General features: G+C 49.5%; 1 protein-coding gene across 19 annotated transcripts in view; it reads right to left on the bottom strand.

Moving 5' to 3' along the window:
- Positions 1-27,630, bottom strand: part of celf2 (cugbp, Elav-like family member 2) — a 121,596-nt gene that overhangs the window by 29,732 nt on the left and 64,234 nt on the right. For 18 of the 19 annotated variants that reach the window (XM_057022156.1, XM_057022155.1, XM_057022158.1 and 15 more), the window contains 3 exons: positions 21,977-22,173; positions 13,393-13,475; positions 2,161-2,209 (listed from right to left, as the gene is read on the bottom strand). In XM_057022156.1, coding sequence (XP_056878136.1) covers positions 2,161-2,209; positions 13,393-13,475; positions 21,977-22,173 — 329 coding nt within the window. Of the gene's footprint in view, positions 1-2,160; positions 2,210-13,392; positions 13,476-21,976; positions 22,174-23,484; positions 23,741-27,630 lie in introns of those variants that run through there. The other variant, XM_057022159.1, reaches the window with a different exon arrangement.

Here is a 27,630-nt window from a genome sequence, read left to right as displayed (position 1 = left end):
ATGTACAAGCTTGTGTGTATCCTAGCGTCGCCTTCGTTTAACTTTTATTTATTGTGGGTGTTCGTATGTTTGTCCATTAGATGGCGGTGTTACCACAAGTGTTAACGTTCGTTGCTAGTAATGACGGCTAATGTAAGATTAGCCTGTAATGAAGTTAATTTTGTTCCTGGAGAAGCCTTGCACTGAATTCCTACATTTATTGTGCGATAATCTAATTGTAACATGTATTTGTTACATGTTTTGATGCATTTTTATGATTTATAAAAAAAAATCGTAAGGAGAGGTCCCACCGTATTTGGTGTTCTTTCTGTTTGAGCTGCACCTCAAAGTAAAAGGAGGATCTCGAGTGAAGAGAAAAAGCGCCTCGGCTCTCTGTGTTACTGTACATCACTCCATCTCCCCCCAGCTTCTCCACCCACTAAGTGAATAAACCTCCGAGCAGCCATTTGTCACCGCCGCAGCGCCGCTAACACCGGGTTTATTAGAGGTCATTACCATTAAGTGAATGGAGATGATGCGTAAGGTCTGCTCTATATTTCTCCATTCTGGCTGTGAGCAGCGGCGCTTTGATTAAGTTCTGTCATCGTTATCCTGACGGTTATGTCTTCTAAAGCCATATTTTGCCATATTTCAGCGGAGCGGATGATGGTTTTTATAAGGAGCCCTCTGCTGCATTGTTGGATTCAGGATTTTATGGTATTTTCCCTGCAGCAGACAGGAAGTCAGCAGGTGGAGTGAGCGTCCATGGGAACTTAACACATTCAAGCACCTGTGTGTGGGGGGGTTTATTGGTCAGTTTTACTAAACTGGTTTTATATTCTGCTCAATTACTGAATTTAAAGGGTTGCTTTGCACAAGTATTCATCCAGAAAATGTGTCGCCGATGTCAGAATATAAATCTAATCTACCAAAGGTTTTAAAGGTGTGTGTGTGTCTGGGTCAATTCTTTAGCTGTGGCCCATCAGAACCACCTTCTTTCTTTAAGAAACAAGGCTGTTGTCAGAGACCAGAGAATCTGGGCGTTCGGCTCTTAGTACTTTTCGAATCTCTGCGATTTGATGTTTCTGCCCTGCCTCCATGTTTTGTACTCTCAGATATCGGCCCTGTTTTAATCTTTCTTTGTGTTCACGTTCAGCTGCTGCGGCCGTGCAGTTACGGTCACGCTAAAGCTGCAGCCAACCTTCGTTTGCTGATATAAATGAGGGAAATATTGTCTGCACTGATCTCAAGATGGTTTCACAATGGAAATGTCTGTGTCCTAGCATGCTAGCGTAGCTTAATGTACAGTAGTTCTTGTTAATTTTATTGCAGCTCAACATCTTGCCTTAAGAGGCAGTAGTGAGTCAGTATATCCAATTGTGTTGCTGAATTATAGACCGTATATAAAAGATGGGTGTAGTCTTCTGGTCTGAAAATGACTCCTTACTCCTCCCCCAGCCCCACTCTCTTATCCAAATATGGTTTCTTCTGGCTCCAAAAACTCAAGATGGAGACGTCCTGTTAGCCAAACTCCAGACTTCACAAAACAATGGGTGACACCACATCTTCCACATAAAGGGCCATCAAAGTACGATAAATCAGGAAAATAAACAAGTTCCTGTGTATGTAATCCCTGTATTTCGATGTAAAATCACATATTTGGGGACACTAACTCATGAGGTCCTCCATCAGAGACAGCTATAGACTGCCCCTTTAAAGAAAGCCCTCTTTAGCAGCGAGGAGGAGGCCATAGGGACTCAATACAAGCCTGGATGTGCAACGTGTCGCCCGAAAAAAAGAGGTGATGAGAGAAAATAAAGTGTGTGACAGCGTAGCGTCACTTTAGCGTGTGTGCGTGTGTTTAGCGAGGAGGAAGAGGGTACAAACAGCATGTTTCTATGAAAGAGCAGCACGAGCGGAGGGTTCACCAAGAGGCCAAAACATTTCAACTTTCACTGATCTCCGCTCTGGAGCGCCTTAATAATTCATCATACGCAGAAAAATATAGTTATTTACATTAGCTGCCACCTTCTCTCCACTCTGTGTGCATCTTTTTGGATGAGACAGCTATTATTAAGGAAATCAGAGCAGCTACTGACCTGAGACACGCTCGTGTGTGTGTGTGTGTGGTGTGTGTGTGTGTGTGTGTGTGTGTGTGTGTGTGTGTGTGCAGCCACTCACCATTTGATTTCTCGCTGTCGGCAGGCTTCATCTGAATAGGATGGTGCATCTGTGGAGACAGAAAGGATGGAGAGAATGTAGGTGAGGCTCTTAGGGCAGGTGTGTCGTCAGGTCACACATTCGTCCAATCATCACTCAGACGTTAAGCTGCAGCCGCTCAGATGAAGGTCTTCACGCCGCCGCTGGAGTCTCCATTGATTTTTCTTGGCCCAGACTGACGCAATATGCAGCACAACGATGGAGAGCTCTGTGGTCATGTTTAACCCAACAGCAGAGGTGTTTTTCAGTGTTCCTCCTCCTCCATCCCTCCTCTATCGCGTTCCTCTTTTCAGCACGTGATGTTTTCTGATCCGGCTGTTTCTTCGGAACACGGAGGCTCCGCTTCATCCTTGCTCTCTCTGTCCAGGTGGATCGCTTCTTTTATCTTCTTCACCATCTCCATGTCCTGTTCCTTCACTTTCTCCTCAAACTCTGCAGTGAATTTGGAGATCATCTCCTGGTTTGTTCAAAGCTGTAGCTGTATCTTCTCGTCTTTCCCAATAGCACGAAATGAAATAGTTGAAGGGAGAAGATCTCGCTCCCAACCTTCTGCTAGACATCAAAGAACCTGAGACCAAAGCGTTGTGTTTCTTGATCTGAGATCACAGAGATCTCAATCCTAAAGTTCAAAGGAGGAAGCTCCTTCATTTGCATGATGCAAACAAAACAAATCCAAAAACAACTTCCTACAGGTTCTTTGCCACCATTCTTAGAACGGTACACTCACGACGTGTCCACGCCGCAATATTCAATATGAAAGATTTCAAAATGCTTCAAGGCCTCTCAGTTGTCAGAAGTTCTCACTTACTTTTATATATATATAAAAAAACCTGTCATATTTCCGTCGTTCTGGTCTCGTGTCTCCTGAAATGTTGAGAAACTGCCTGAAAGTCTTCATACCGTCTGGTTTTGTGTTTCAGCCAATCAACAGAGGGGACAAACAAAGACGACCCATATGGGTTCGAGAGATGGAGTCATTTACTGGTTTTTACATCTGACACGAGCAGCTGCTTCCTGTCAACGGGACCACTGACGCGTGGCGGCCACCGGAGATTGGACCCCCTCACACTGAGGTGGGGGACAGGAATTGTTTTATGATCCGTATCTTTGTCTGATCAGATCACAAACTTGATCTTCCATCTACTAAAGGAAGCAGGAACGTTCAGAGGAACGCTGGTTTTCTTTCACGTCCCCCCTGAAGACCCAGAATAACCTCAGCGGCTCCAACCGGGAGGATCGGTGACGGGTGCCACATTGTCTCCGGGCTGCCGTGGAAACCTCACGACAATGAGAAGCACCAACTTCCTGGTGCTGACGTTCTACGGGACTTTAAAGAAGACAACGCCTCTGGCAGAAAACAGTCGGTCCAGCTGTTGCCACAAAAGCATCGAGGAGAACCCAAGAGAGCTGTGGCAGCAGATGAATGACCACCGGCTTGTTCAGCTCTCAGAGGGTCTCCTCTAACAAGCATCGACTTTCTCTGACCAACAGCAGCATCTGAAGGAAGCCTCCTGACCTCCACCTGGACCTTCTGGATCCAGTGAAACCTGCTCCGACGGTCCAGCAGGTGTGACTGACACCAACCCTCTGTGATTTACTGGTTCCTGTGATGACTCGGGGAAGCGTTTACGGAGCTGAATGATGGATGAGGGCAGATCTTCTGTAGAAAACACTTCACAGACCAGAAGGCTTTGCCCCCCCCCTCCTTCTGTCATCTGTCCCTTTTTTATTCTCTCCATCTCTTTCTTTTATGGGAGATTATGTGGCTGTTTGATCTGCGGAGAGACGAATGACAGTGATTCTCCAAATCTAGTATCAATCACACTCAGAGTCAAATACGACCCTGAGTGTGTGTGCGTGCGCGCGTATGTGCCCCGTCTTACCCATAATACCCCGGGGCTCAGTCACGCTGTGACAGAAGGCTTTGATCTTCCAATTCTATCACACACCTTTATCCCGACTCTCTCCCGCTCTCTTCCTTATTGTCTTTACTCCCCCAACACACACACACACACACACACACACACACACACACACACACACACACACACACACACACACACACCCTAATCTCTTGGAAAATCAAGATGATATTTAAATTTTTCAATTCTTCAACTATTCTGATTTCTTGATGTGAAGTGAGGCTAAAGAAGAAGAACAGGAAGAAAAATGTCTGAATAGACTTTCTTACACCACCTGCAGGGCAATCCCACACACACACACACACACACACACACACACACACACACACACACACACACACACACACACACACGCACACAGGTACAGTCTTTTCCAGGCGTCTCCTTCCTGAATTTTACCCAAAATGCCCCCACGTGCGGCGCCTCTGCTGTTGCCGTGTTTGATCCTGGCGGGCTCCTGCTGTGACCTACAATCCCAGCCTCTCCTCGGCTATCCCACAGTTCCACGCTGTAGATTTTTCTCCTGCCTGGCAGACGCGAAGCCACAGTCCGCATTATGTGCTCAGTGGGATCCCGGCAACACTGCTGGGCCCGGGCTCGTAAAGGCAGGCTCGACCCCGAACACTCTAGCCGTGCGCGCCTGTTTTCAGCCATACAAACGGACTCGCCAAGTGGGCACGGTCGACTTCCTGTTTACGTGTCGCCTCTTTGTGTCAAGCAAATCCCACCAAGGTAGGCTGAGCGGCAGAGATCTGAGATCTGTGCTCCAGAATCGAAAGATCTTAACCCTGAAACAGCTGAACTGTCTGAGTCACCTGAGGTGCCAGCAATGCTAATGCTAACGGGCTGCCGTGTCGTCCCTCTCTGTAAGAATTACACGGCTAAAAACAACAACTTTTTTTGTCACTAATCGGCAATAATTCAGTTATATTTATCAGCTTGATATGAAATTGTTTAATTTATCGGGATTTATAGTTTACCAGGCTGCTGCACACGGGGCAGAGTAAGTGTGTTTATTCATGTCTAAACGACATTCAACTTGATGACTTAATTGATCCTACAGGGAGGGAAATTGTATTATTTCCCCCTCCTAATTCACCGGATTGTAATTTCTTTATTACATTCTTAGAGGTTGGATGATCTGACACAATTGTTTCTATTGCTAGAAAGCTAAAAGATTGTTTTCTTTTGTTTATTACATTTCTTCAACGCAGACTAACAAGAAACAAGCGGCGGCTGATGCTTCATTAGTCAAACATTCACCTGTTCATAAATGAACGCGTGTTTGACAGCTGGATTAGCGTTTTAACAATTTTCAGCGAGACAAACGATTTAATACCAGAAAAAAAAGCTACAAGGGATAAAGTATGCAAATTTGGTTTAATTTAAGAGAAACAGTTTCATTGTTAGCATCATTTTATGTAGCCTAAGAGGTTAATTTGCGCAGTAAACATGGTGTGAAGCCAAAACCACAGACTAAAACTCAGTGGATTAGGGGTTGTCTTCACTGGCATTAAACTTTTCACACTGTAATTTCACCTTCAATTAACATGAGTAGAGAGGCAGAGCTTATCTGTTAGCATGACAAGTCGCTATTGTGGCTACACAAGGACAACCTGTCACCGTGGGAGCTACATCACACCAGAGGGAGCTATAAAAATGTCCCTTTAATCACTGTTCTGTGAGGGAAGGTGTCTATGTGGCGTGCTAGCTGACACCTGCTAACCTCACTTTTTCCCTTGCAGGTTTTTCATCTTTATGTCCTCATCATGCACGGAGACCCCCGGTGACCTCCCCAGGAGTCCGGAGATCGATGTGCCAACTCCCACTGGGCTGGTCGTTAAACATTCCAGGCTGGAGTATCGGGTGCAAGTAATGCTACACCTCCTAAATGTTAACTGCTGCTGCCAGGTTAACCCCTGCTGCCTCCCGTCACCCAGAGCTGTCTTCCAGATATGCCCCGATTCTTAAAAAGGTCAGAGGTCACCTCGTCCTGGAGCCAGAAGGCGAGGCTGGGGCTCACACGTGGTGTGTGCTGTGTAAGGAGTGTGTATTCGTGGGTGTGCTTTTGTGTGTGTACATTTAGTACCAAAATACTCAAAGCGGGGCCATTTTGGCTGGTCACCACAACTTCAAAGGACTGGTTTTAACATTGATTTAGGTTTGGGGTAGGGAGCTGTGTTATGTATCATGTCCATAAAAAGATACGAGGATGTGTCTTAATGTGTGTGTGTGTCCTCTCTTCCCTGACTGAAGGTGTGAAGGTGAGCGGTGGGGTCAAAGTCAGACAGATGGCCCTCACAGTCGGGATTCAATATGGGCGACCCAGAGCGTCCAGAGAACTACAGAAGCACGCGTAATCGCGAGTATCTGCAGGAATTCTTGGACATTAAGACTAAAGCTGCTTCAACAAAGCACAATTGAGAGCAGGCGAGCCACCGTTTGCTCTTAGATTTGAAGCCAGGATCAGCATTTTTATCTTTATTATTTGCTCAATTCTTTCGTGAGCATTGTCAAAAAGAAAATTTTCTTAGTGTTGTGAAGAGCGATCAAAATTAAATAGAAACACATTTATTAAACACACTTTCTGTGCATTACCTGTGTGGGGGGTGGGGGCGTGGCCATGGGCCCTAATCTCAGCCTTCAGGTTAACTTCTGCCAAAATGAACTGTGAACGTCGTGTATCAGTGTGATTCCAGTGTGAGCTGATATCACACTGGTACTAATTATTTAATTGAATCAACAATAAACAAATGAATCAACAATAAAAATAATTAATAGTGTAAATAAAAGTGTGAAGCGAATGCTGCTGCTATGTTTCTTTTATTTCATGCTTTTATTATTTTATTTCAAACACAAAAGCTGATTTATTTACACATTAAATTAGCCTCTTGTCTACATCATTTACGGTAGCATGAACCCCCCTCCCCCCTACGGCACTGGCAGCCCCTCCCCCAGCTCAGGGTTGACAGCGTGGTAAAGCATGATTGACAGCTGAGCTTTACTGCCGATGATGCGAGGTTGTGTCAGGGCGACAGGAAGTCGATATCGCACAGCGAACGAGAAAGGCACAACGTGTCCGTTTACATTCCTTTGTTTACCCTTTCTCATATATGTCGGCCGTCAAAACCTGTCTGGTTCCGTTGTTTGAGTCGTTAAATTAAAACTCAGACACTTCATTTAAAGAGTGACTTTAATTCTCCTCTTAGACAGCGACAATAAATCAAATTGTCCTTTACAATATCCCTCGCCTTAGCAGCGCTTAGCACACAGTTAGCCCACATTATCCCCACTTCATTTAGCTCGGTAAACAATTAACCCAGCACGTCCGTGAGCTGCATGATTGAGGGATTTGGCATTAGCTATGCTGTGTCGCAACTCCACGCTAACTACTCTAAGTGTTTAACATAGTTGGCCAGCATTTACAGCCCCCCCCCCTTCCCAAAAGAATCAATATGCTTAGACGTGGCCGCTGACTTGATGAGGAGAGAGGGGTTAGGGGAGTTAATTTGAAACAAGCGATTCATATTTCTTTTGTTAAATAAGAGCAAACACACACGGGCGAGCGCGTGCGCAGAGGCGGCGCCGGCGCATCGATGAGGTTTGCTTTTCTTTCAGCCCTGTTTGCGATCGCATTCGGGTTTCACTACAGCAATTACAGCCTTTAATTGAATTGATTTTGATAATGAGCTTCTGTAATGACACTGCTGCGGGAGCGCTTTCGTGTGCGCCGCTTGCAAAGAGCGAGCTACTGTTGTTTTACAAATGATCGGCGAGGAGCCGCCTAAGACACGTGCGCGCACGCGCGGCTTTAATGGCGGGTCGCTCGTCTCGGTTCTGTTTTCTGAAACGCTTGTCGGAGGTCTAACCTTTCAGCTGGTTGCATAATGTTCTCCAGGCTACGCATGAATTTTTGATGAAACGCGGTTTAGCGCGCGATAAATTTAATATCCGCCGTTTCCAAGCGTAGCAACACCTACAGCAACCCCCCGGGAGTCCTCTGGCCGTCCCATCGGTCAGGGCTGGACTCATCGGCTGCTGCACGCTGGGTCTTTGTGAAGGAGCAGCCGGATGTGTAATGGGCTCGTAACCCGACAAACAACGTGTGTCGACTTCCCGGCTGCGGACGAGCACTTCGCTAATACGCTGTTGGATGCCGGAGGGTCGGCTCTGGTGTCGGCTGATAAATGGACCCTTTTAAAGTGGCACGTTTCACTGAGCTGAGCGGTTTAATTGAAGCATCTGTTGGTCTCAGCCAGGCCGACAGCTTGGAGGTGAGGAGACAACAATGAGGAGCAGAATATTAGTCTGCCCAGGTCAACTTCACGGTAGCATAGCGCCGTGTTCCTGGGCCGTGGCCGCACGTGGCTTCATCGAAACCCAAATACTCCACCGGAACTGTTCTCTTGGACTATTTAAACTCCGCATAAGGGTACCTAGACGTTGATGCACTTATGAAAAAAAGATGAAAACCAAAGCAAAGATTGTTGCTGCTTTTCTGGGTAGATGTGACAACTGTCAGAAAAAGACTAAAGTTACTTTGATTCCTTTGATTTGCAGCAGATTGACTTTAATCAACGTAGGACCTTTCAAAAGAACGTCTTCCTGCAACTCTAGAGGATTCAAAGCACCGCCCTGACTTGTACCGAGGTGCCGACGGTCGCCAGGACAACCCTGGACCACATCGGCTGGACACTTGCCGTCCCCCCCCGCCCCGTCTCAGAGACGTTTCATGTTGCCTTCAGGACCACGGGGGCTTCAGAAATGAAAGAACATAATTTCTCACATGACTGGGGAAGATAATGCGCTTCATCACTTCCACCCGGCACTTCTGTCCGCGCCGCTTCCACCATCTTGACATAATAAATGACCGATTAGACAAGCGGCAACTTTGGATTGCAAATTGCCGCTTTTAAACCTTAGCGTTGCGCGGGTTCACTCTTTCTTTCATGATGGCCCTTTGATGTGCCTTTGGGCTTTGGCGAACGCACACGGCGTTGCCTGCGTTCCCGGCAGTGGAGCTTCGCTAATTATCTCGCCGGCAGAAAGGTGAGGCATGATGGGAAAGTGTGTTTTTGTGTGTGGGGTCTTGTTGCAACAGTAGGTTTTAATGAGCCCCGCGCTCCTTATCAAGCCTCAACAAAAACACTCTAATCCGCCCACATGGAGGACGGGGTTTGACTGATCACGTCTGAAGCGCCCCCCCCCCCCCCCCCCCCCCCCCCCCCCCCCCCGACACGCTCGTCGCCCGCCCCCGCTCTCCTCCTCCCTTCCCCTCAGACTGGTGTCAGAATGAAATATCCTTGAGAGAAACTGTGAATCAAAGGGCTTTTCATCCTTTTTTCACAAAGAGATGGAGGGGAGAGAGATGTTAGAGAGATTCAGCCGGACAAAAATAAGAGCGAGGGGGAGGAGGGAGGGATGGAGTGAGGGAGGGAGGGCAAGAGGTAGGGAGAGGGAGAGAAGAAAGAAAAACAAGGATAAAGGACTGAACTTCTCCACGCTGGAGGGCACTCCAGAGGACACGTCCTAGATTAGCGCGCCTTCCCTTCATCACACATCCCTCCATCCTTTGCATGACTTCAGATGGAGAACAGGGGCCCCGGGGCCCATCGAAAGGAGGGAGACACGGGGCATTTAGACATCTGTCAGCCACTAATGAAAGAGTTCAATTTAGTGGAAAATCTCAAACAACCTCGTCTAACTGGCGGGTTGACAGACTTTAGCTCGCTGTGCTGGCGTGTTGCTGCCGTTACCATGGGCAGAGCATTACGCCGTCCTGCGGGGTACGAGCGCTGACGTGTGTCAGTCGGGGCTTCTTCCCTCGTCGACGACATTACGTAACTTGATTGGGAACATTTTTTTCCCGGCACTTGAGGCGATTGCCCTGTTTCCCCAAACCACCAGGGGGCGAAGTAGAGCCCTCTCTTTATTTTCACTCACTATTTCACAGCGGACTCAATAAACATCTTCAGTACACGACTCAGGCAAACATCATGTGGTAAGATAATACTTCTACTCAACGATAAACAGCCCCAGCCGGGCCCCTGAGAGTCCAGCAGAGGGCCGCGTGCATGGATGTTTCTCTGTTAGACACGACAGAACACGAGAAAAACAAAGAGAAAGAGAATAAGTGCAACACAATAAAGGCACAGTGCGCTGGGAGCTGCGCAGGAGTGGTGGAGCGGTCCGGGCCGCCGAGCTGGAGGCTTACGGCTTTAAAAGGCTCCAGGAGCGTCGGGGCATGTTTTTCCACGATAGGTGGGTTACTGTAGGGGTCTGGCGTGCATCGGCGTGCACGTTCAGAAGTGTGCCGAGACCCTGCGAGCGCTGTTAGAGCTGAAGAGATAAACGCTCCGCAGGCAACACGCGCACACTGTCTCCACCCACCCGGAGCTTCATTAGCGGGTCATTAGAAAGAACTCCGGTTACAGCTGTTGTTCTTGGGCACAAACAGGCTCGCGCTCGCTGCACTTTTGGTCCGTGTGGTGCGGCTGACTCATTATTTTGGTTTTGTTTCGGTGAAACAGAAATCTGGGAAGTTATTCGGTTTCTTTGTCTTCCCGTCAAATGAATCTGCCTGCTGGTGGCGAGCTTCGCTAGCGCTGCCATTACTGAGGAGCTTCAGAAGTATGTGGAGATTAATGATGGGTATGGGGGGGGGCTGTAACAGTGGGGGGTGGGGCAGAATGGACTGCAGCAGGGGGCGTTTTAGGAGATAAGAGCGTTTGGCTTCAAAAAAAGGGGACAAAGTCCGAAAAACTGCAGCGTCACCTCAGAAATGCTAACATGTTAGCTAGGAGAGGCAGAGGAAGACGTCAGCTGTTTGAGGCTAACGTGGGCTAATCTCATAGCGTGCGGTTCCACCCTCCGACTAGAAGGAGTGTATTCTTTACAGGCATTCATGGTCGTGATGCTGCTTCCAATCTGGAGTCTCGGAATCACGCGCACATTCCTACCAGCTGAAAAGCCTGAAAACAACAGCCTGTTCAAAATTAGGTTTGGGAGTTCGAATCGGCGCAGATTATTGCCAGCGCGGAAGCCCAAGTGTTTACTTAAAGCTCCCCGACAGGCCGAGCTGGTGATTTGGACCTCTCCCTACGTGACAGTGGAGTAATTGCCGTTAAGCATTATTGCTGCTGCCAGCTTTAAAAAGTCCATCCCAACGCGATCGTTTTAGAAGAAAATGAAAAAAAAAAAAAAAAAAGGCGCCGAAACAAAACAACACTCCCACATTCGCTTGATGCGCCGTCCTAAATAAGAGGTTCAATTCCTCATTTCCAGAAGCATCATGGCTGCCAGCACCTGTTCTTTTCTCTGATTTGGCCCCGGCCGAGCTTCCCGCTCTGCCCGCATCACTTCCAGTTAAGGCTTTGGGTTCGGAGGGAGGGGCTGAGTGCCAGTACAAACATGGTTCCGCCGGCTTTTACAAGCCAGGAGAGTGGGGAAGTTAATAAGCAGGTATTGGTTTTTAACTGCGGCCCACTTATTGCTTTGCCCTCAAGCGTGCTGGAGTGCTGCGCTCCACCTTTTACTGTCCATCTGCCCGCCGCTCTGATAACCTCCCGCTGCAACTCTCTCGCTCGGCATCAGCTCTCCTTTTGTCTCTCCCCGCTCCGCAATTAATTTGCCATCCATTTTTTTCTCGACGTCTCCTGCTCCTGCCTTTTTATCGACGTATCCCGCCGCGGTCGCGCCGCGCCGTGAAATTCCGAGCTAATCCCGCGCGAATCTCTCCGTGATCCGACGCTTTGCCGTCGTTAGTTCCGATTTTGCGTCGTAGCGCCGGCGTCTCTCGTATTCACGCCTCCTCTTGGCTACTCAGACTTGGGCGCCATCGGAGCTGGACTTTTATTAAAACCTGAAGGCTGACGGTGGCGTCCAGCTCTGACACCAACATGATGCGGGTTTAATTGCCTGCGTATTCCGGTTTTGATCGGTGTTGCGTGGACACTTTTAATTTACGCAGCTATTAGAAGCATTTTGGCACAAAAAAACCCAAACGTGGAGCGACGGGACCCAATCCGCCCGGCGCGATGACATAAATCCCGGACGTGGCGGGTTTTTCTGAGCTTATCCAGAACCGGATTTATTCGCATGCGGGCGAGCCGCCGCCAAATTTGTTGGTATGTAACTTCAAAAAGCTTCACACGTAAGAGCCAGACAGAGATGCCGCAGGACAGAGAAGGAGGGGGGGTCCAGACGGAACCGAGAGGGAGCGTGTTGTAGTGTAGGAGAAGGCGATTTCATGTTAGCCTAATCCTGAAAGTGCTGCAGTGTGTCCTCCCCAGGGCTGCTTCACACCTCCAACAAGGGATAAGTGACTAACTCTCACGGCGGAGGGAAACGGCAGATTTGAGGTTCTTATTCCACCAACAATTAACACGGGCGCTCCTGCAAAACAACGGGCCGCCATCCGGAACCGGAGGAGCTCTGGCGCGACTCACAAATGCCGACCCGCTGCGTCCACGGGGGAGGGGCCGCGGGCGCTCCGCTGATGTGATTCCGCCGAGGTGGGGCAGGCGAGGAGACGGGCAGAGGGAAGAGCCAATTGCCGACGGCGGCGGGGATCAGGGGGGCCGCTAACTCTCCGCACGGGGCCGGCGAGAGCAGGAGCGGGCGGGTTCCATCTCGCTTCCTCTATTGCTCTCCCGGGCCTCGGCGAACGGAGCAGACGGCGTGAAAGAAAAGCCCCGCCGCGGCGGCGCACGCCATTGTTGCCGAGAGCATCCACACACAGGGAACAGTGGCACCTTTAGAGGGGGGGTGTGGTGCCTGTATTCAGGGTCTTCAGCGTGTACACAACCCTGATCAGATACACAACCCTGGCCCCCCACCTGAGCTCCAGCTGCCTGAGAACACTTGATATTAATGGTTGCGGAATCAGCCTCCGATTGGCTGATTCAACCGACTGTCGGACTGAACGTGCCACTTTTGTTTTTTTTGTTGCTATTTTTCCTTTTTTTTTTTTTTTTTACCTCCAGCCTTTTTCAAAGGGTTTGTGTTGTTCCACTATTCGCCACGTCCTTGGAACGTCCCTGCAGCAGCAGGAGAAAAAAATGCGCTCGTGTCCCGGGCAAAACCGAAACCGCCAAACACCTGGAAGTGGGCTGGGCGGCGCGGCGCCAGTAGAAGCGTGCACGGGGAAGGGGGAGTTGGGGCGAAGGTGCGCCGTTTCTGACGCCGGCTGGTTCGGGGCGGGGCCGCCTCGGGGAGCTGCTGTAAGTGTGTGATTAGAAGAGACGAAGGGAAGAATCAAGGACTCACTCACCCCTGTTAAGGTCTTTATGTTGTGCAGTGCGTTCTGGGCTTCAAGGGCAGCTTTCCGCGTGTAAAACGTGACAAAACAGCAGCCTGGGAACGAGAGGGAGAGAGGGGGAGAGAGAGGGGGAGAGAGAGGGAGAGGTGAGGATGTACATAAGGAGCAACAAAGAGCATTTTCTCTGTTCATCTGTCAGCATCACCTGTCGACTCTGGCAGACACTGAGTGAATGCTAAAGACGGGAACATCCTCGCACAGAGGAAGAGAGCGCTTTTGGACTCCTTTCAACAACGAGGGCCCGAGCCCCGAGGTAGCAGGCACGCACGCGCGCACGTGCGCGCCGACACACACAATAGAGAGGGACGTCGCGGCCGAGACAGAGGTTGCCTCTTCATTAATTCCAGCTCAATCGAGGGGAACCTGCGCTCCCCGCTCTGCCCAGGAAAACAACAAAAGCATCATTTATTTACTGTTGGTCCCCCCCCTGGGAGGGGGGGGGCGAGGCCTCCGCCTGTCTATCAGTGGGCGCTGCAGGATCACGCCCGGCAATTCGCTGGTCAAGAGACATTAGCGTTGGCGTCGAAAAGCGCGCGATGTCTTCACGACCAAAGTCGGCGTCTGGGATCAGAGACATCAATTGGACATGTTTTAAAGTCCAACGTGAGAGATTTGGTGGCACCTAGTGGTGAGAAAAGGCGCAACAACACATGTCCTCAGCCCTGTTGGGGAGCCTACAGTGGCTGGAGGGGGACAAAATGAATATTCCCAAATATCTTAGAGCTAAGTAAAGGAAAGTGCCGCATTTATTATGTTAAGAACAGCGTAGCTCTAAAAGCAAGTCCAATTATAGATATTCAGGTATTTCCCCCACTCCAGCTGCCTCATCCTGTCAGAACCGACACCTGCCTGGTTTCTGCAGTCCAAACAACATTTCTGCCCATCAGCAACAGGTCTGAAATATTTATGTTACACCGAAAATAAACTGAAACCGGCGCGTCCCTCCCCGGTTTGAGCTTGAGTTTGTTTCACCCTTTAAGGCTGCCATTTAGCCCAGAGACGGAAGTCAACCCTTTCTGTTTGTTTCCGTGTGTTATTTCTTTGTCTGTGTGTGTGTGTGTGTGTGTGTGTGCGGGCAGTTTACATCTGCTCCCGCATCCTCGCCACTGCCTTTACGGCGCAAATCAGACCCATTGGCACCACGGCACGCCGGCTCCGTTGGCCGTATCGCCGGCACCGGGGCTTATGACACTCGCCCTGCAGTGTATCTTGGTGAAATCCAACAGTGAGCATCTGGAGCAGATTTAGCATCCAGATCCCAGGGTCCCTTTGATGGGGTTGGGCGTGTAATGGATCTGAATTCCCGCCGTGTCCTCTGGGCGCTGCGGCTGTTGAAGAGTTGGCCCTTAGCCTAGTATCAGCAACGTGATTGGTGTTGTGATTAAAGCGCTGCAGTGTATGTGTATTAGCAGGGATAACTAGCAACTTAGCATTTTCCTCACCAACCCTCAGGCAGGTGTGGGGGTCATTTAGCTAAACTCTTAACCTTTGCTATCAGTTTATATTCGCCACCCAGGTTTTCATGGCTAGTTAATCGCAACGGCAAAGGGGGGATTAGTTATGACTATCAGTGACAGAAACTTTATTCTGATCCATGTAGGTCACCAAACTGGTGCAGTTTCACTCTCTTTGTGGCTTCCAGCAGACCTCAGCTCATCTTATCCTGATTAACACGACAGCGTCAGAGCAAGAAATTCCTCTTTGCATCAGCATTTACTTGCAATAATAAATGAAAATTGATAGCTAAGCTTCCTACACTGTTGCTGGATAGAAAACATTGCTGCACACGAGTTAAACCGTGTTAGCATCCCTCCAGCGCCGGTGTTTTAGCTTTAGCCTCTCGTGAGGGATTAGCAATTCTGATAACTCTGTCAGAGGGTTATCTGCTGGTGCTGCACGGTGAATTGTGATTCAGGGCTTCTTTAACATCTGTATATGGGAGGGCTAGCTTTCTGTGCTAGCATTAGCGATTCCGACTGTGTGCAACGTGCCGGGGGAGGGGCTTTGCTGTTAGCTGCCGCGTTGGGATTCCCACAGCGTAGCTGGGCCTCAGAGTGTGTGACGGATCGTCCCAGGTGGTGAGCTGTCAAGACCGGGATCAAAGAGCAGTGGAGTGGGACCCCCTCCACACACACACACACACACACACACACACACACACACACACACATTTCCACCTGTTTAAGAGTCCTCACGTTTGCCTCTCGCACACAAAGATGAACGCGCGCATTCTTTCAAGCGTGCGTCTGGATGCACGATTGCTTTATGTGGAGAGAAACGCGTCGCTACGACAACCTTGAAGCAAGCGGAGGGAAGGGTGCTGCGGAATAAGCCTTTTTACGCGCTGTTCTTGCGCGTGCGTCTGAGCACAAACATTTACCTGAAGGCCAGAGCCGCTCAGAGAGGCTCCAGACTCCACTGATAGGCACACAGGCCGGGGAGGCAATGAAATCTATTAGACGAGCCGGGGAAGAGGCGGATCGAAGGGATGGGGGACGGACAGATGGAGCGTTTGCAGGACAGAAGAAGAGTTGCTGTGAGTGGAATAGTGAGCAGAGGAGGGAGATGCCTGTTCATAAATACTTCATGGCTGCTGAGGGAGGCCTTTGACTGAGGGAGGACCTGCAGCTCTCACACCTCTGTTAACAGATCCTCAACCCCAGCCTGACCAAAGGTCAACCCTGGGCCACGCTGTTCATGCTGATGGAGGGTTGGGGGGGGGGGGTCTGAGAGAGCCTGGCTAGGTTTGGGACCCTGGGTTGATGTTCCGTGTTGATTTTTTGGATTGAAAACAGGCTGTTCTGCGGTTTTACATCCTTGTAATGAATGCGTGTTTTTATTTCATGCAATTATAGGATGGAACAGCAGAGCCGCTCCCGCCACAGAGCAGGTGGAGGGGTCATCTCGGTTTAAGCAGCAATTAATGTGCATAAACGATTTTCATTAGCCCGGGGTTCAGCGTGCTGACTTTCTCCGTGGCTCCAAACTCTTCACTGAATCCTTTTCTTTTCTTTTTACTAATTTAATTAAATATATTATTGAATATTAAAGTCACGTTTGACTGGAAACACAATTCTAGTTGTCAAATGACATATTTCACTGTTTTATTTCCCCTCCCATCATCTCAGAGTAACATTGAATGTCTGACTGCTGGATTTAAAGAAATAAATAGTCATCGACAGTAAATCTGTTTGGAAACGCTGGACATCAGCGGTCAGAGGCCACTGGAGGCAGCATTGAGGACGGACTTGCTGCAATGCAGCCCGCCAGCAGGGGGCAGGAGGGAGTTGTTTACCCTCCACACAACCTTCATTTCAGGTCTGCAAACATCAGTCTTATAAAACCATTTAAAATAAAAATATAGTGAAAGAACTCGTGAATGCGAAGGTGTGATCGAAGCCTCTGGGGGCGCTTTGATGAAGATCGCGCCGACGACAGGGGGGAAACGATGGCGGCAGCTTCGTCCGCCCCGGAAAAACGCAGGTTTGATGGGAGGCTGGTTAAGTATCAAAGGAAATGGACGCTGGAGCGTCTCCACGGAGGCGAAGAAGATGAGGATGGAAGGCTGAGGAAGAGGAAGAGGTGCCCTGTGGTCTGTCGGAGCGGAGCTTCGGTTTATTAACAGAGGTAAAAATGTATCAGCTTCAGCCTTTAGCCCGTCCACCTGAGGCTGCCGCAGCTCTCACACGCTCTCCTCCTTTATCCCTCCATCTCTGCACTTCCCCTGCACACTCCTTCTGACCCCCCCGCAGGGTTCCACTCAACCGCTGACCCACATTAGCTGCACTCTGCCGCAATTACCGCTCGCCCGGGCCTCTGAGTGGGATAGGTAGCGTGTATATGTCGCCCCCCCCCCCCACGACCCCGTGCTGTTCCTCTCTCTGCTGTGAAAATGCCCTTTAATGCGTATAATTTATGTGTGTCAAAGAGCCGCTGAGTGACAGCACGTAGGTGGAGGTGGTGGAGGTGGTGGAGGTGGGTGGGTGGGTTGGGGGGGGGGAATTGACAGGGAGCACATTCTGAACTTGACAGCACAATAAAACGCAGATTGTCAGATGGGGAAAATGGGGAGTGGATGAGTGGCTGGCTTCAAACAATGCGGCGTCTCTGACGGGCGTTTGGCTGAGGCTCTAATCCTGACGGCGCAGGAAGCGCTCCAGCCCGCAGCACTTCACAAATCTATACAATCCGCCGCGTACTTCGGTGGAAAAGCACCAACGACGTTCCGCTTCCAAATCCTCCCTCACCGCAAACGTGACCGGAGCACTTCGCGGGAATCAAAGCCGCTTTTCTGGATGACCCCCCCCCCCCCCCCCCCCCCAAAGTCCTCGGATGGAAGGGACGGTTAAAAAGGAAAAAACCCTTCTTTTCTATCACTGAAGCGTGCAGATGTAGGAGTCAGCCATTAAAATCCACCTGCAGCGGCTCTCTAATTGGGCCACGCTAGCATGCTAAAAAACCAACACCTAGTTAAGGCGGTATAATTGGGCCGCTCGGCTTCAGGAAAGAATTTGTTTCCGTCTCAGGTTTACTCCATCCTGACTGAATCCATTAGAGGAGATAATTGGAAAGCCAAATGGCTGCGCCGCCACAGCTGAGCTACAGGACGCAGTTGGCTCGCACATTTAAAAACGCGGCTCCGGACGGAGCGGCGGGGAGATTTTCACCCGCGTGCCGATCAAAAATGGGATTGCGCGCGTGTTTGCTTCCTAAATCCGTTTCTGGATTTGTGTTTTCTTTGCAGATTTCCAGGTTAGGGAGGATTTAACAGGGAATCATTGCGACTTTGGTTGTCGAGGAGGATCGCCGGAAGGAGCAAACAGCCTCTGTCCCTGCTGATTATTTGTGGTTCCGAAGACATCGGTTGTCAATCATCGCCGGGTGTGTGTCAGCGGGCTGCCCATCTCCTCAGATTCGCAGGTCTGATTTTCCAGCGGGCGGCTCTTTTATCTCGCCGGCGCTCAGGATCAGTAATTGCTAGCGTGTCGCACACGGGTGACATTTATATTGGACCTTTAAAACAACAACGTTCTTGTTGTCGTTTTTCATTTTCTGTCGGAGGCCGATTTTACCTTCTTTTTATTCTGTGGACGTCGCTGTTCTAAAAGAAACGAGATGCTAATGAAGACGTCCTCCAGGTGACTCACCTGCACTCCCTCATACCTGTTACAGGATTCAGGTGACCTAGCATCTCCTGTTCACCCCCTCGCTTTCTCTCATTCCTTTATCTGCTCCTCCACCTCTATAGTTCTTCCTCATAGAATGTCACATGACCTGTTCTCCCCCTCCACACATACACACACCCACACTCATGTGCTCATCAACCCTAAAAAACCCTTAAGAGAACAATAAAAACCCAAACTGGAAAGGCAATTTTACAGAAAATCCGCCTGTGTGGTGCACAAAACTAGTAAAACATCGGACGTTTCTCTGTCATTGTGTCTTCTTTGACCTGTAATTAGGTTGTAACATATTCATGGTCGTCTCATTCCAGACTGATTGCCTTTTAAGTGAACAAGTCGCGGCAAATGAGGCTTCCTGGTGAAACAAAAGGAGGATATTTATCGACTTAGATACCTTTAATGTTTAGTGGCTGTAAAATCATTAAAAGAGCCGGTGAATAAAAGAAAAAAAGGGTAATTATGGATTAAATCATCAAAGCGGGTCTTTAATGTTTGACACTTCGGCTCACTGAAGCGTAAAGTTTACCTGGAAACCTGCAAGAACTTTTTCTGCTTTCTTTTTGGCCTCATTATTTTTAAAAATAAGAGATGAGCAGGAAACATATGGAGGGTTTACGTCCTTAACGGGAGTTTTCAAATGAATCCCGATAAAAGCAGAAGATAAAGGTGCCGCTGATGTTCACCGAGTTGCATCAATTACCGAGGAAGAAAAATAACAAGTGGAGGTTCGATGTGAGAAAACGCTCAGCACTCATCCTTAAAACAACACGGGCAGTCGGAGCCCATCGAAGGCTACGGTTCCTTATAAAGCTCTCCACCTCGCCACACGGGAGAGACATGCAGACACTCAGAGTAGGCGTTTACGCTCGGACGTCACATGGAAACGCAGACGAGCGACACTTGTCGCACAACAGGAAAACAACTCGTTTCAAGGAGATTGAAGACGGCACTGTGGAGGGCGCTGAAGGACACCACTGCCTTTATTCCTGCCTCTTCAGGAAGCAAAGGCAGATGGCTTCACGTCCTCCAAGAAGCTAAAACAGGCTAAATAACTGTCAATTCTGTAAAGAAAAACACCATCAGAGAGGTTCCTAGATAGCTCCTACCTTAGCCTAAAACTTCCTAGCAAGGAATCTTGCCTTAAGAGTGATTCGGGGACTTTTTAAGAGCATCTCAGGTTGAACCCATTGCTAGGTGACGCAGGTTTCTAAAAGCTGTGTCTGGCTGTCACAAACAGGAAAAACACAAAACAAAGCAAAAACAAATGTGCTCCTCGTGATGAACAGACAGCAAATATCAAGCATCTTATAATGGAAATTAATAATTGTGACAGCGCTTCAGCATGTTTGACTGCATCTCCTTCACATGCTCATTATTGACTTGTTTGTTGTTATGTTTACCTGCCATCCTGGTGATTTCACTCCTTAATCTATTTGATATGAATGGTGGACGCAGCAATTACTTTGATTACTGAAAAAGTGGTTGGATTTGGCAGAATGACCCCAAAATAATGAAGGAAATGGGAGGGGGAAAAAATAAAGAAGCCGCTGTTATCACCGAGGAGGAGGAGGAGGAGGAGGAGAACAACACAGGGAAACTGGTTCCCAGCTTAGCATCGCGGCACAAGGGGCCAGGCAGACGTGGGAGCCTGTTGCCGGGCAAATCAAAGCGTCGCTCCTTTAACGCACGAGCTGGTCCCTGCGACCCATTCCTGCGAAGTTCTTCTCGAACTTCTCGAGTCGCAGGCTAACGTTTAGGCTGCGGCTGCTGACGTGGGAACATCAACCGTGGTGTGAACGTTACAGACGTTGACGTGTTTGGGCGGTGGATCACCAGCCGCCGCAGGTGTAGAGGCTTGTTTTTAGCGTTCTGGGGAAGCGCTATCCCGTAGCCAGAGATGTTGTGATGACCGTCTCAAAAGTTATTGCGTTACTACGCTGGGTGGGAAAAGGTAGCGGATCCCTGATGAGATCACCCGGGAGCGTCTTATTAACTCGTCCCTCTATATACAGAGAACTTCTCTCCTTCCTCTTTGTTGTTCTCTCTCTGCTTCAGACCCTCGTAGGCTCCCTAAAAGTTCACATTAGAAGCTCTCTTAAGGCCAAAGAAGCTTTAAGAATAACCTACCAAGGGAAAATTCTCGGAGAGCTACCTTTAGTCTTCGGATCCTTTGTGAATATGTTACCTCATTGTTGACTAACTTAGGATGTTGGAGGTCCGTTAAACTACTGTGATTCTTAGGACTTGAGAAGGTTGATAAATAGCTTTTATTCTTAAGTTTGAGAGTAGGACTGAGGCTCCAAAAGTCTCAGCACTTAAGACTAAAATGGCACTTTATAAACAAAAGTCTGTCACTAGTTTTTTTTATTTTTTATTATAAAAATATCATGTTTCACCACAGCAAAACAAACCAGTTAAACCCTCATGACGAAGGAAATAAAACCCGGTGTGAGGACGCGAAACGTCAAAAGTCTCAAACTGAACTATCCCCCTTCGGCTTTCTGAAAATTGCCGTCTGCTGCATTGGCGGGTCTGAAAAGTTGCGGGAAAATTGCAACCTTTGCTAACTCCTGGGCAGTCGCCTACTGCGAATCCAACATTCAAGTCCTCAGAATTTAACCTGCCTCTTTGGTGTCGAAACCCTGCCAGGGGGACGATGTCAAATTTCCTCTGGGGCGTCTCTGAGGAGGTAAACCAGCGGCATTCAGTCGTTAACAGTGTGGATTTATGGCTGTTGAAATGTCACCAGGTGAGAAGATCACCGATGCCTTGATGTGATTCACTTTCTTCAGCCAGATCCATATTTCCCCGCGTGACACTTTGCTTTTCCAGTCAGACAGAATCTCGCTCCGCGCCTCCTCTTTCCTCCCACTCTCGACGTCTCGCCGCTAGTGTCATCAGCCTCCACTTCGCTTGATGCCTGTTAATACGCCGCGGCGATTGTCTGCTCCTTCGTTTGCCGCTGTCTCTATTGTTTGCTCTCACACTTGACAAATTCATCAGAGGGAAAAGAAAGGGAACGGGAGGGAAATCGCTGAAAATCATGCGGTTTCGCACAATTGGCTGCGAGACTCTGCCTGGCAGTCTTTGTCTTCCAGTGGTGCGCGAAATGTGTGTTTGCTCATGCGATTTTGCACATATATCACTTCTTCTGCCATTAACTACTCAGGAGGGCGCACTCGTGGCGCGGCGGCGGATTTACACGAACAGCCTTTCTGTACTCGGCTGTAAAAACGTCCAAAAATATCAATCTGGTCCGGAAGGTGGCTCCCAACAGAACCACCGACCGATATGCATTCACCAAAACTCACCAACAAAGCAGCCAACAGGTGGCGACAAAGCACGGGACGTACCTTTGCTCTGTGGAGGGTTCTGGCTGCGGTCTCGGAGTATGTTGATCTGATAGACCGCGCCGTAGGGCTCAAACAGCTCCTTCAGCTCCTTCTCCGACCAGGAGCGCGGGATCTGGCCCACGAACATCTTGATGGCGTCTGGGTCCGGCTGGTCGGAATGCTCCAGCGCCCCGTTCATCTTCCCGGCCGTGCCGTTGCTGTTGAGGGAAAGAGAGAGGGGACGTCAGATCAACCGAGCCGCCGCCGCCGCCGCGATGAGCTACCGATCGCTAAACGATAGCTGAAATCAAGTGTCATCGAAGGATACACTCGTGCTTTCTGTCAGGGTCTCTGTAGTTTTTCATGGAAATGTCATTAGTGCCTTGACCAGAGTCAAAATGAATCAATAAAAACTGATTTCATCATTTGAATAACACCTTTGCAGCGAATGGAAAGCAGCACCTTCACAAGCTGGTTGAGAATCAGATCTGCTATTATCTGTCAAAGTAAAAGAGCCAAACTGATTTATTCTGAAAAATCACTGGGAGGAACTGCCGGCGTTCCGTGGAATCCGCTCCGGAACCCGGCTTTGTGATGGTGCATCTATCACTGGACTTTAAAGTGGCCCCGACCCTTTTGGAGACACTTATTCCTTCATTTTCACAGAGGAATTAAAACCCGGCAAATGTGGACACGCGTGGCTTTTAGAGGAGAGGAGGAAATTACCGCGCAGGGACATGAAAGGAGGGTTATCACCTCTGCCAAAATATTAGGAAGCAATATTCACCAAAACCCACAAGCCGGCGCGGAACGCACAATTACTGCCAAACATTCGGAACAGATTTTCCATCAGATAGGACCTGCATCGAACTGATAACGTTTAGCTTAGCACAAAGAACACAAGCACGGGTTCTTATTTTCGGCGCCGTGGCCTCTGAAGCAGCCGTCGCGCCACCAAAGAGGCACCGCGGCGGCTCCCAACGCTCGCGGGTTTACTCGATGACGGCAACCGGAGGTGAGGGGGCGGGGCCACGGCTCACCTGAGCGGCTCTGTCGGGCTAGGAAGCGGCTAGCTGACGGAACGTCAGCGTGACTCAGCTATGCGGTAAAGCTAACCCGGAACACAAAGAGACGGAGGCGATGTGCGTCAGCCTCTATTGTAAAATCTGGAGTCGAGGCTTCGAGTGGAGCCGAGAGCGGGGCTGAATATAAGGGATGAAGAGCTGACATCGCCGTCAGCGAGGCCCGTGGTCCGCTGAAGATGGCTGGGAACCAATTTAATGAAACCAAATTCAATAGCTTTGCTGTTTTTATTGCTCCACTTTCCCTTTTGTGATTCTAGGCAGGAGGGAGAAAGAGAATTATCTTAAGAGGAAAAAACAAAACAAAGCCAAATCCCAGAGCTTGGTTAGCTGACAACACTAATACCAGCCTATAAAGCTCAGCAAGAGAGAGGAGAGGAGAGGAGGGGAGGGAGGTAAGGAGATATGGAGGGAGGGAGGGAGGGAGGGAGAAAAAAGGATCCAGACCTTTGAACGCGGGCCATCCATCTTTTGCAGAAAGAGCCGAGGCGCTCGGCAGACACGCCCAAATCTTAAAGGACTTAAAGGACATGTCAAATGAAACAGCAGAACCAGAGAAGGAATCAACGAGCCGAGCTGGCGCTAACAGTCCTCGGGGCAGCGACCGCTCCTCGCTAAGCTGTCCAATAAATCGCAGGGAGCCCCCGAGGGCGGCGGGAAGGGAAGGGTGGCGAGGACTTACTGCCCCTATCACCGGCGGCCGTTTAGAGCATAAATGGACCGGCGGCGGAATGCGGCGAGCCTCGGCGGCGGCTGATGCGTGAGTGGAGGATAAAGAAAGAATAACCCAAGACAATCGCTCATTGTTGGCTGTTTATGGGATGCCTGCAGGGCCCGCTCCAGTCCCAGCACATACAATAGCCAGTGTCACCGGCGCGCCTCCCTCCTCCAGGACGCTGTCCGGGACTGAGCTCCATTCACGCCGCCTGCTCAGACAATGAGCGGCTTCATGCCGCGGCGAAAAGGTGCCCGATCCTGCGGGAGTGATCTGGAGCGGGATGTGTTTGCCCTCCAGGTGTTTGGAAGGAGGCGAGGCTGCTCGCTACAAAGGAATGTCTGGCTGCGTCCCCGTGGCCAAGACTGACAAGGTGTTACTGTGAGCAGGCTGAGCTTCACTGAGTGTGTGTGTGTGTGTGTGTGTGGGGCTCAGTAGGAGAATGTCCTGGGGCTCGGATTAAGTCGCTGAGTGGATCCGCTCCTTCCACGGACTCTCCTCCCCTCTTTTCCCTCCTTCTTTTCCCCCCCCTCTCCATTTGCACCAGTTGTTTGCCCTAATGGCTTAACTATCGCCTCCATCACTCTGGCGGCGCCGCGGCTCGGGCCTGAGAACTGAGCGACGATCCGCGCGGCTCATCTCCCGCTAAACTGATCCGGGCCACGGCTGCCGGTTACTAACGGCCAAATGTTTTAACCGATCGATAGTCAGATCTCCACTGTGCTCACGCTGCTGTTTGACGTCTCCGCCACTCCGCTGATCAGCTTTCTCACATCTAGAGGAGAAAATCAATCCTGCTTCAGGAGGTAAATAAGCCACAGCGCCGGCCCGACTGCCTTCACCCTGCACGTGTGCTGACATCTTCTTGTGTGTGAAACTATCACTTGATTCTGACTCGATCTGAGGTTTTTGAGTGACAAAAAAAAAAAAAAAAATCTTTTTTAAAAAAAAAAAAAATCTTTCTTTAACAGACATGGGCCCTGCTTGGCTTAAAATAGCATAAAATAATAGAAAATAATAGAAAGTAGAGCGTTTCTGTGATTTCCAGTGCATTTAATGCAACCAGAACAGTGCGAACAGGAAGTCCGCCGCTCGAATCATGCTGTGTGATGTCAACAGTCCACTGTGGGCTGCAGAAAAAGTGTGTCCACAACGCTGCAGTGCGCTTTATACACACTATTGTCCACTCTCTCCAGCCACACGTTCAGTTTCCTGCTCAAATCTGTGGTTTTGCAGCCTTTTCAGGGTTTTTTCCCCTCTGAGGTGTAGTCAGGTTACTGGGCGAAGGCGAACCGTCTGCAGCGTCTGAGACACCTGGCGTCCACGGCCATGCTGCTTTGTATCGTTTTCACAAGCAACAGCACCTGGACGAGCGAGACGAGCCGTCGTACTCGTGTGTGAGGGGGCTGTCAGGCAGTGAAGGGAATACAGTTGCCATAAAATTTAATATAAAGTGTTTCAAGATACGGGATGATTCTGTTTTTCAGGGAACGGCCGGCATCGTCCCCTGTCTCGCTGTGCTTTAGCCCAGCATAAATAAACAAAAGGAATAGGAAATTGAAACAATTTCTTGCAATGACGTTAACTGACGTTAGCTTAATACAGCTAATAGCCAAGCTAATACTAGGCTAACTGACTCCCAGAGCATCTAATAATCATTTAAAAGAAATAAATAGATAAAATCACAACAACACACAGTGGACTGAGTCAGAGGACACCGCATCTTTCTTTGGCTGGGTGTTAACGGTCCCGGAGAGGAACTAATGTAGTTGACAAGTGGAGTGAGAGACATCGGTTCCCCCTGAGGGCAGAGGGGGGCAACCAAGGCCAGATACACACGTTAACACACTCAGACATGGCCACTCAAGTATATGCACATTTTCACACCCAGATAATAACAGCGTCTTCGCTTTAAGATGTAGTTTGTTCTGTTCCCGTGTCGACACAAAACCGTAGAACGACCGGAGAGCTTCGGTGCAGCTTCGGTGCAGCTTTATTCCAGCATTAACGTGATTTGGATCAGGCGTCTGAATCGGGAATGTCATCACAGTCGGTGGCTCGTGTTGACAGGGTAGAAAATCGTGAAAAGGTGCCTAAGCGGGCCAGGACGCGCGTGTGTTCGCGCATGAAAACCAGAGGCAGAGACGCGAGGAACAACAGGCGCGATTCATTTTGCCCAAGCTGAATCTTCGCCGCCGCTGTGTCAAATTGTAAATGAGATTAGCAACTTTACCACAACGCACTGTAACCCCTCCCCCCCCCCCCCATCCTGTGAATCCAATCCCGTAACTGATTTAGTGACGAGGAGACAAGGTGGATTAGTGAGTCAAAGTAAATAAGAGGCGTTCTGTATTGACTGGTTTATTTGGAACTCTTTTCCTTAGCCGAGTTACAGCGAGGTAAACCGGCTCTCAGGAGGAAGGGGAAGGGGGGTCCATCTGAGTGTGCCTGTGATTCACTTGAACTTTACAGTCAAAAACTCCGCCCACCTTGATGCTGGCAGGTAAAATTCCACACAATTTTACCCAGAATGAATGCGTTTTCCGTTTCTGTTTCTGCATCCAAAATTCGCCAAAAGATTCTCTGGAAACATTTAGGAAACCTTATTTTTATGGGTAGAGGCTACAGGACTGTCTCTGCATGCGCTTGTGAGTCTCTATGTATTCATTCGTGGTTGTCATGGCGATATAGCAGCTCACACAACGCAGGGAAACGATCAGATAAATGTCAATGTAGCTAATGAAGCTGCACCGATGCCCCGGTGCTCAGCTAGCTCTGCGCTAACGAGGTACCACAGCCGCCGCCTGCTAATGAGGAGACACACAAGTACCTACGCCGACACACACGCGCGTGCACGGACGTGCAAACACCCCACACGCAGATAAAAGCAAAACAGGTCTCATTTTGGTTTCTCGCATCTCATATTTTCATGCGTCTATAAAAAAAAAAACTGCGGCGGAGCTCCCACAGTTTCCACACAAATGAACCCCGCTTGTTTGATGCCGAGCACGCTGGCCTGTGCACTGTCGGCAAATCAAGTCGTCTTGACACGTATGCTTAAATCATGCTGGAAATTAAGGACTCGGAGGAACCTTGCTGAGCAGCTCTCCCACGCCTGTTGTGAACCGCAGCAGCTGCGATAGAAGAGAAGGCATCTCTGCGTTAAACCTCTAAAGAACGACCTGTGTGGAAAACACACATCTAATCAGGCGTTAGCTAACGCTCACGGTGAATCAGCCGCGTCGGAGCTGAACTTGCGCTTCCCAGTTTCCCCCAGACTGAAGCCTGCGAGCTAGCTGCATTAGTCACTGAGCCACCTCCTCGCGCACATGCGGCACGCTCGGATTTCGTGTTCTTCCGAGAGCATCAAAGGAACAGCAAGGTGAAGAAAGGCGGAGGACGAGATCCACTTAGAGTATATCACGCTGACAGTAGCGCTAAACTCCAAACAGTGGGAGAACAACATCCACGGCTGTTCTCACGTGTGCCTGAGCGGCTAACAAGCGCGAATGCTCAATGTATAGACGCTTCTCCACTCTCACAGTGGGTAAAATTCCAGGATATTTATCCTGGATTTCCCAGGCAGCCGCTGTTGAGGTTTACAGTTAACATCCCCCAGCGATGCCTGGATCAGTGATGTTCAGGATGGGATTGAACAATTACATTTACTGGTTAAACAAAAAAACCCCAAAACGTAGAGAGGTGTGTAAAATAAGTCCCTGTGTTCGTGCACATGCGTCGCACGAGGCCTGACGGCAGTTTAATCCCCGGATCCAGGCAGCGGCGCAGCATAATTCCACCTCCCTCCCCTCTTCCTCAGCCGCCTGCCTGCTCGTTGCTAAGAGAAGAGCCGTGTCGCGGCGGCCCGGGAGGTCAGA

This window comes from Takifugu flavidus, chromosome 22, assembly GCF_003711565.1.
Source record: "Takifugu flavidus isolate HTHZ2018 chromosome 22, ASM371156v2, whole genome shotgun sequence".
Classification (NCBI taxonomy): Eukaryota; Metazoa; Chordata; class Actinopteri; order Tetraodontiformes; family Tetraodontidae; genus Takifugu; species Takifugu flavidus.
The sequence above is the reverse complement of the archived record's forward strand: the minus strand, read 5'-3'. Positions and strand labels throughout refer to the sequence as shown.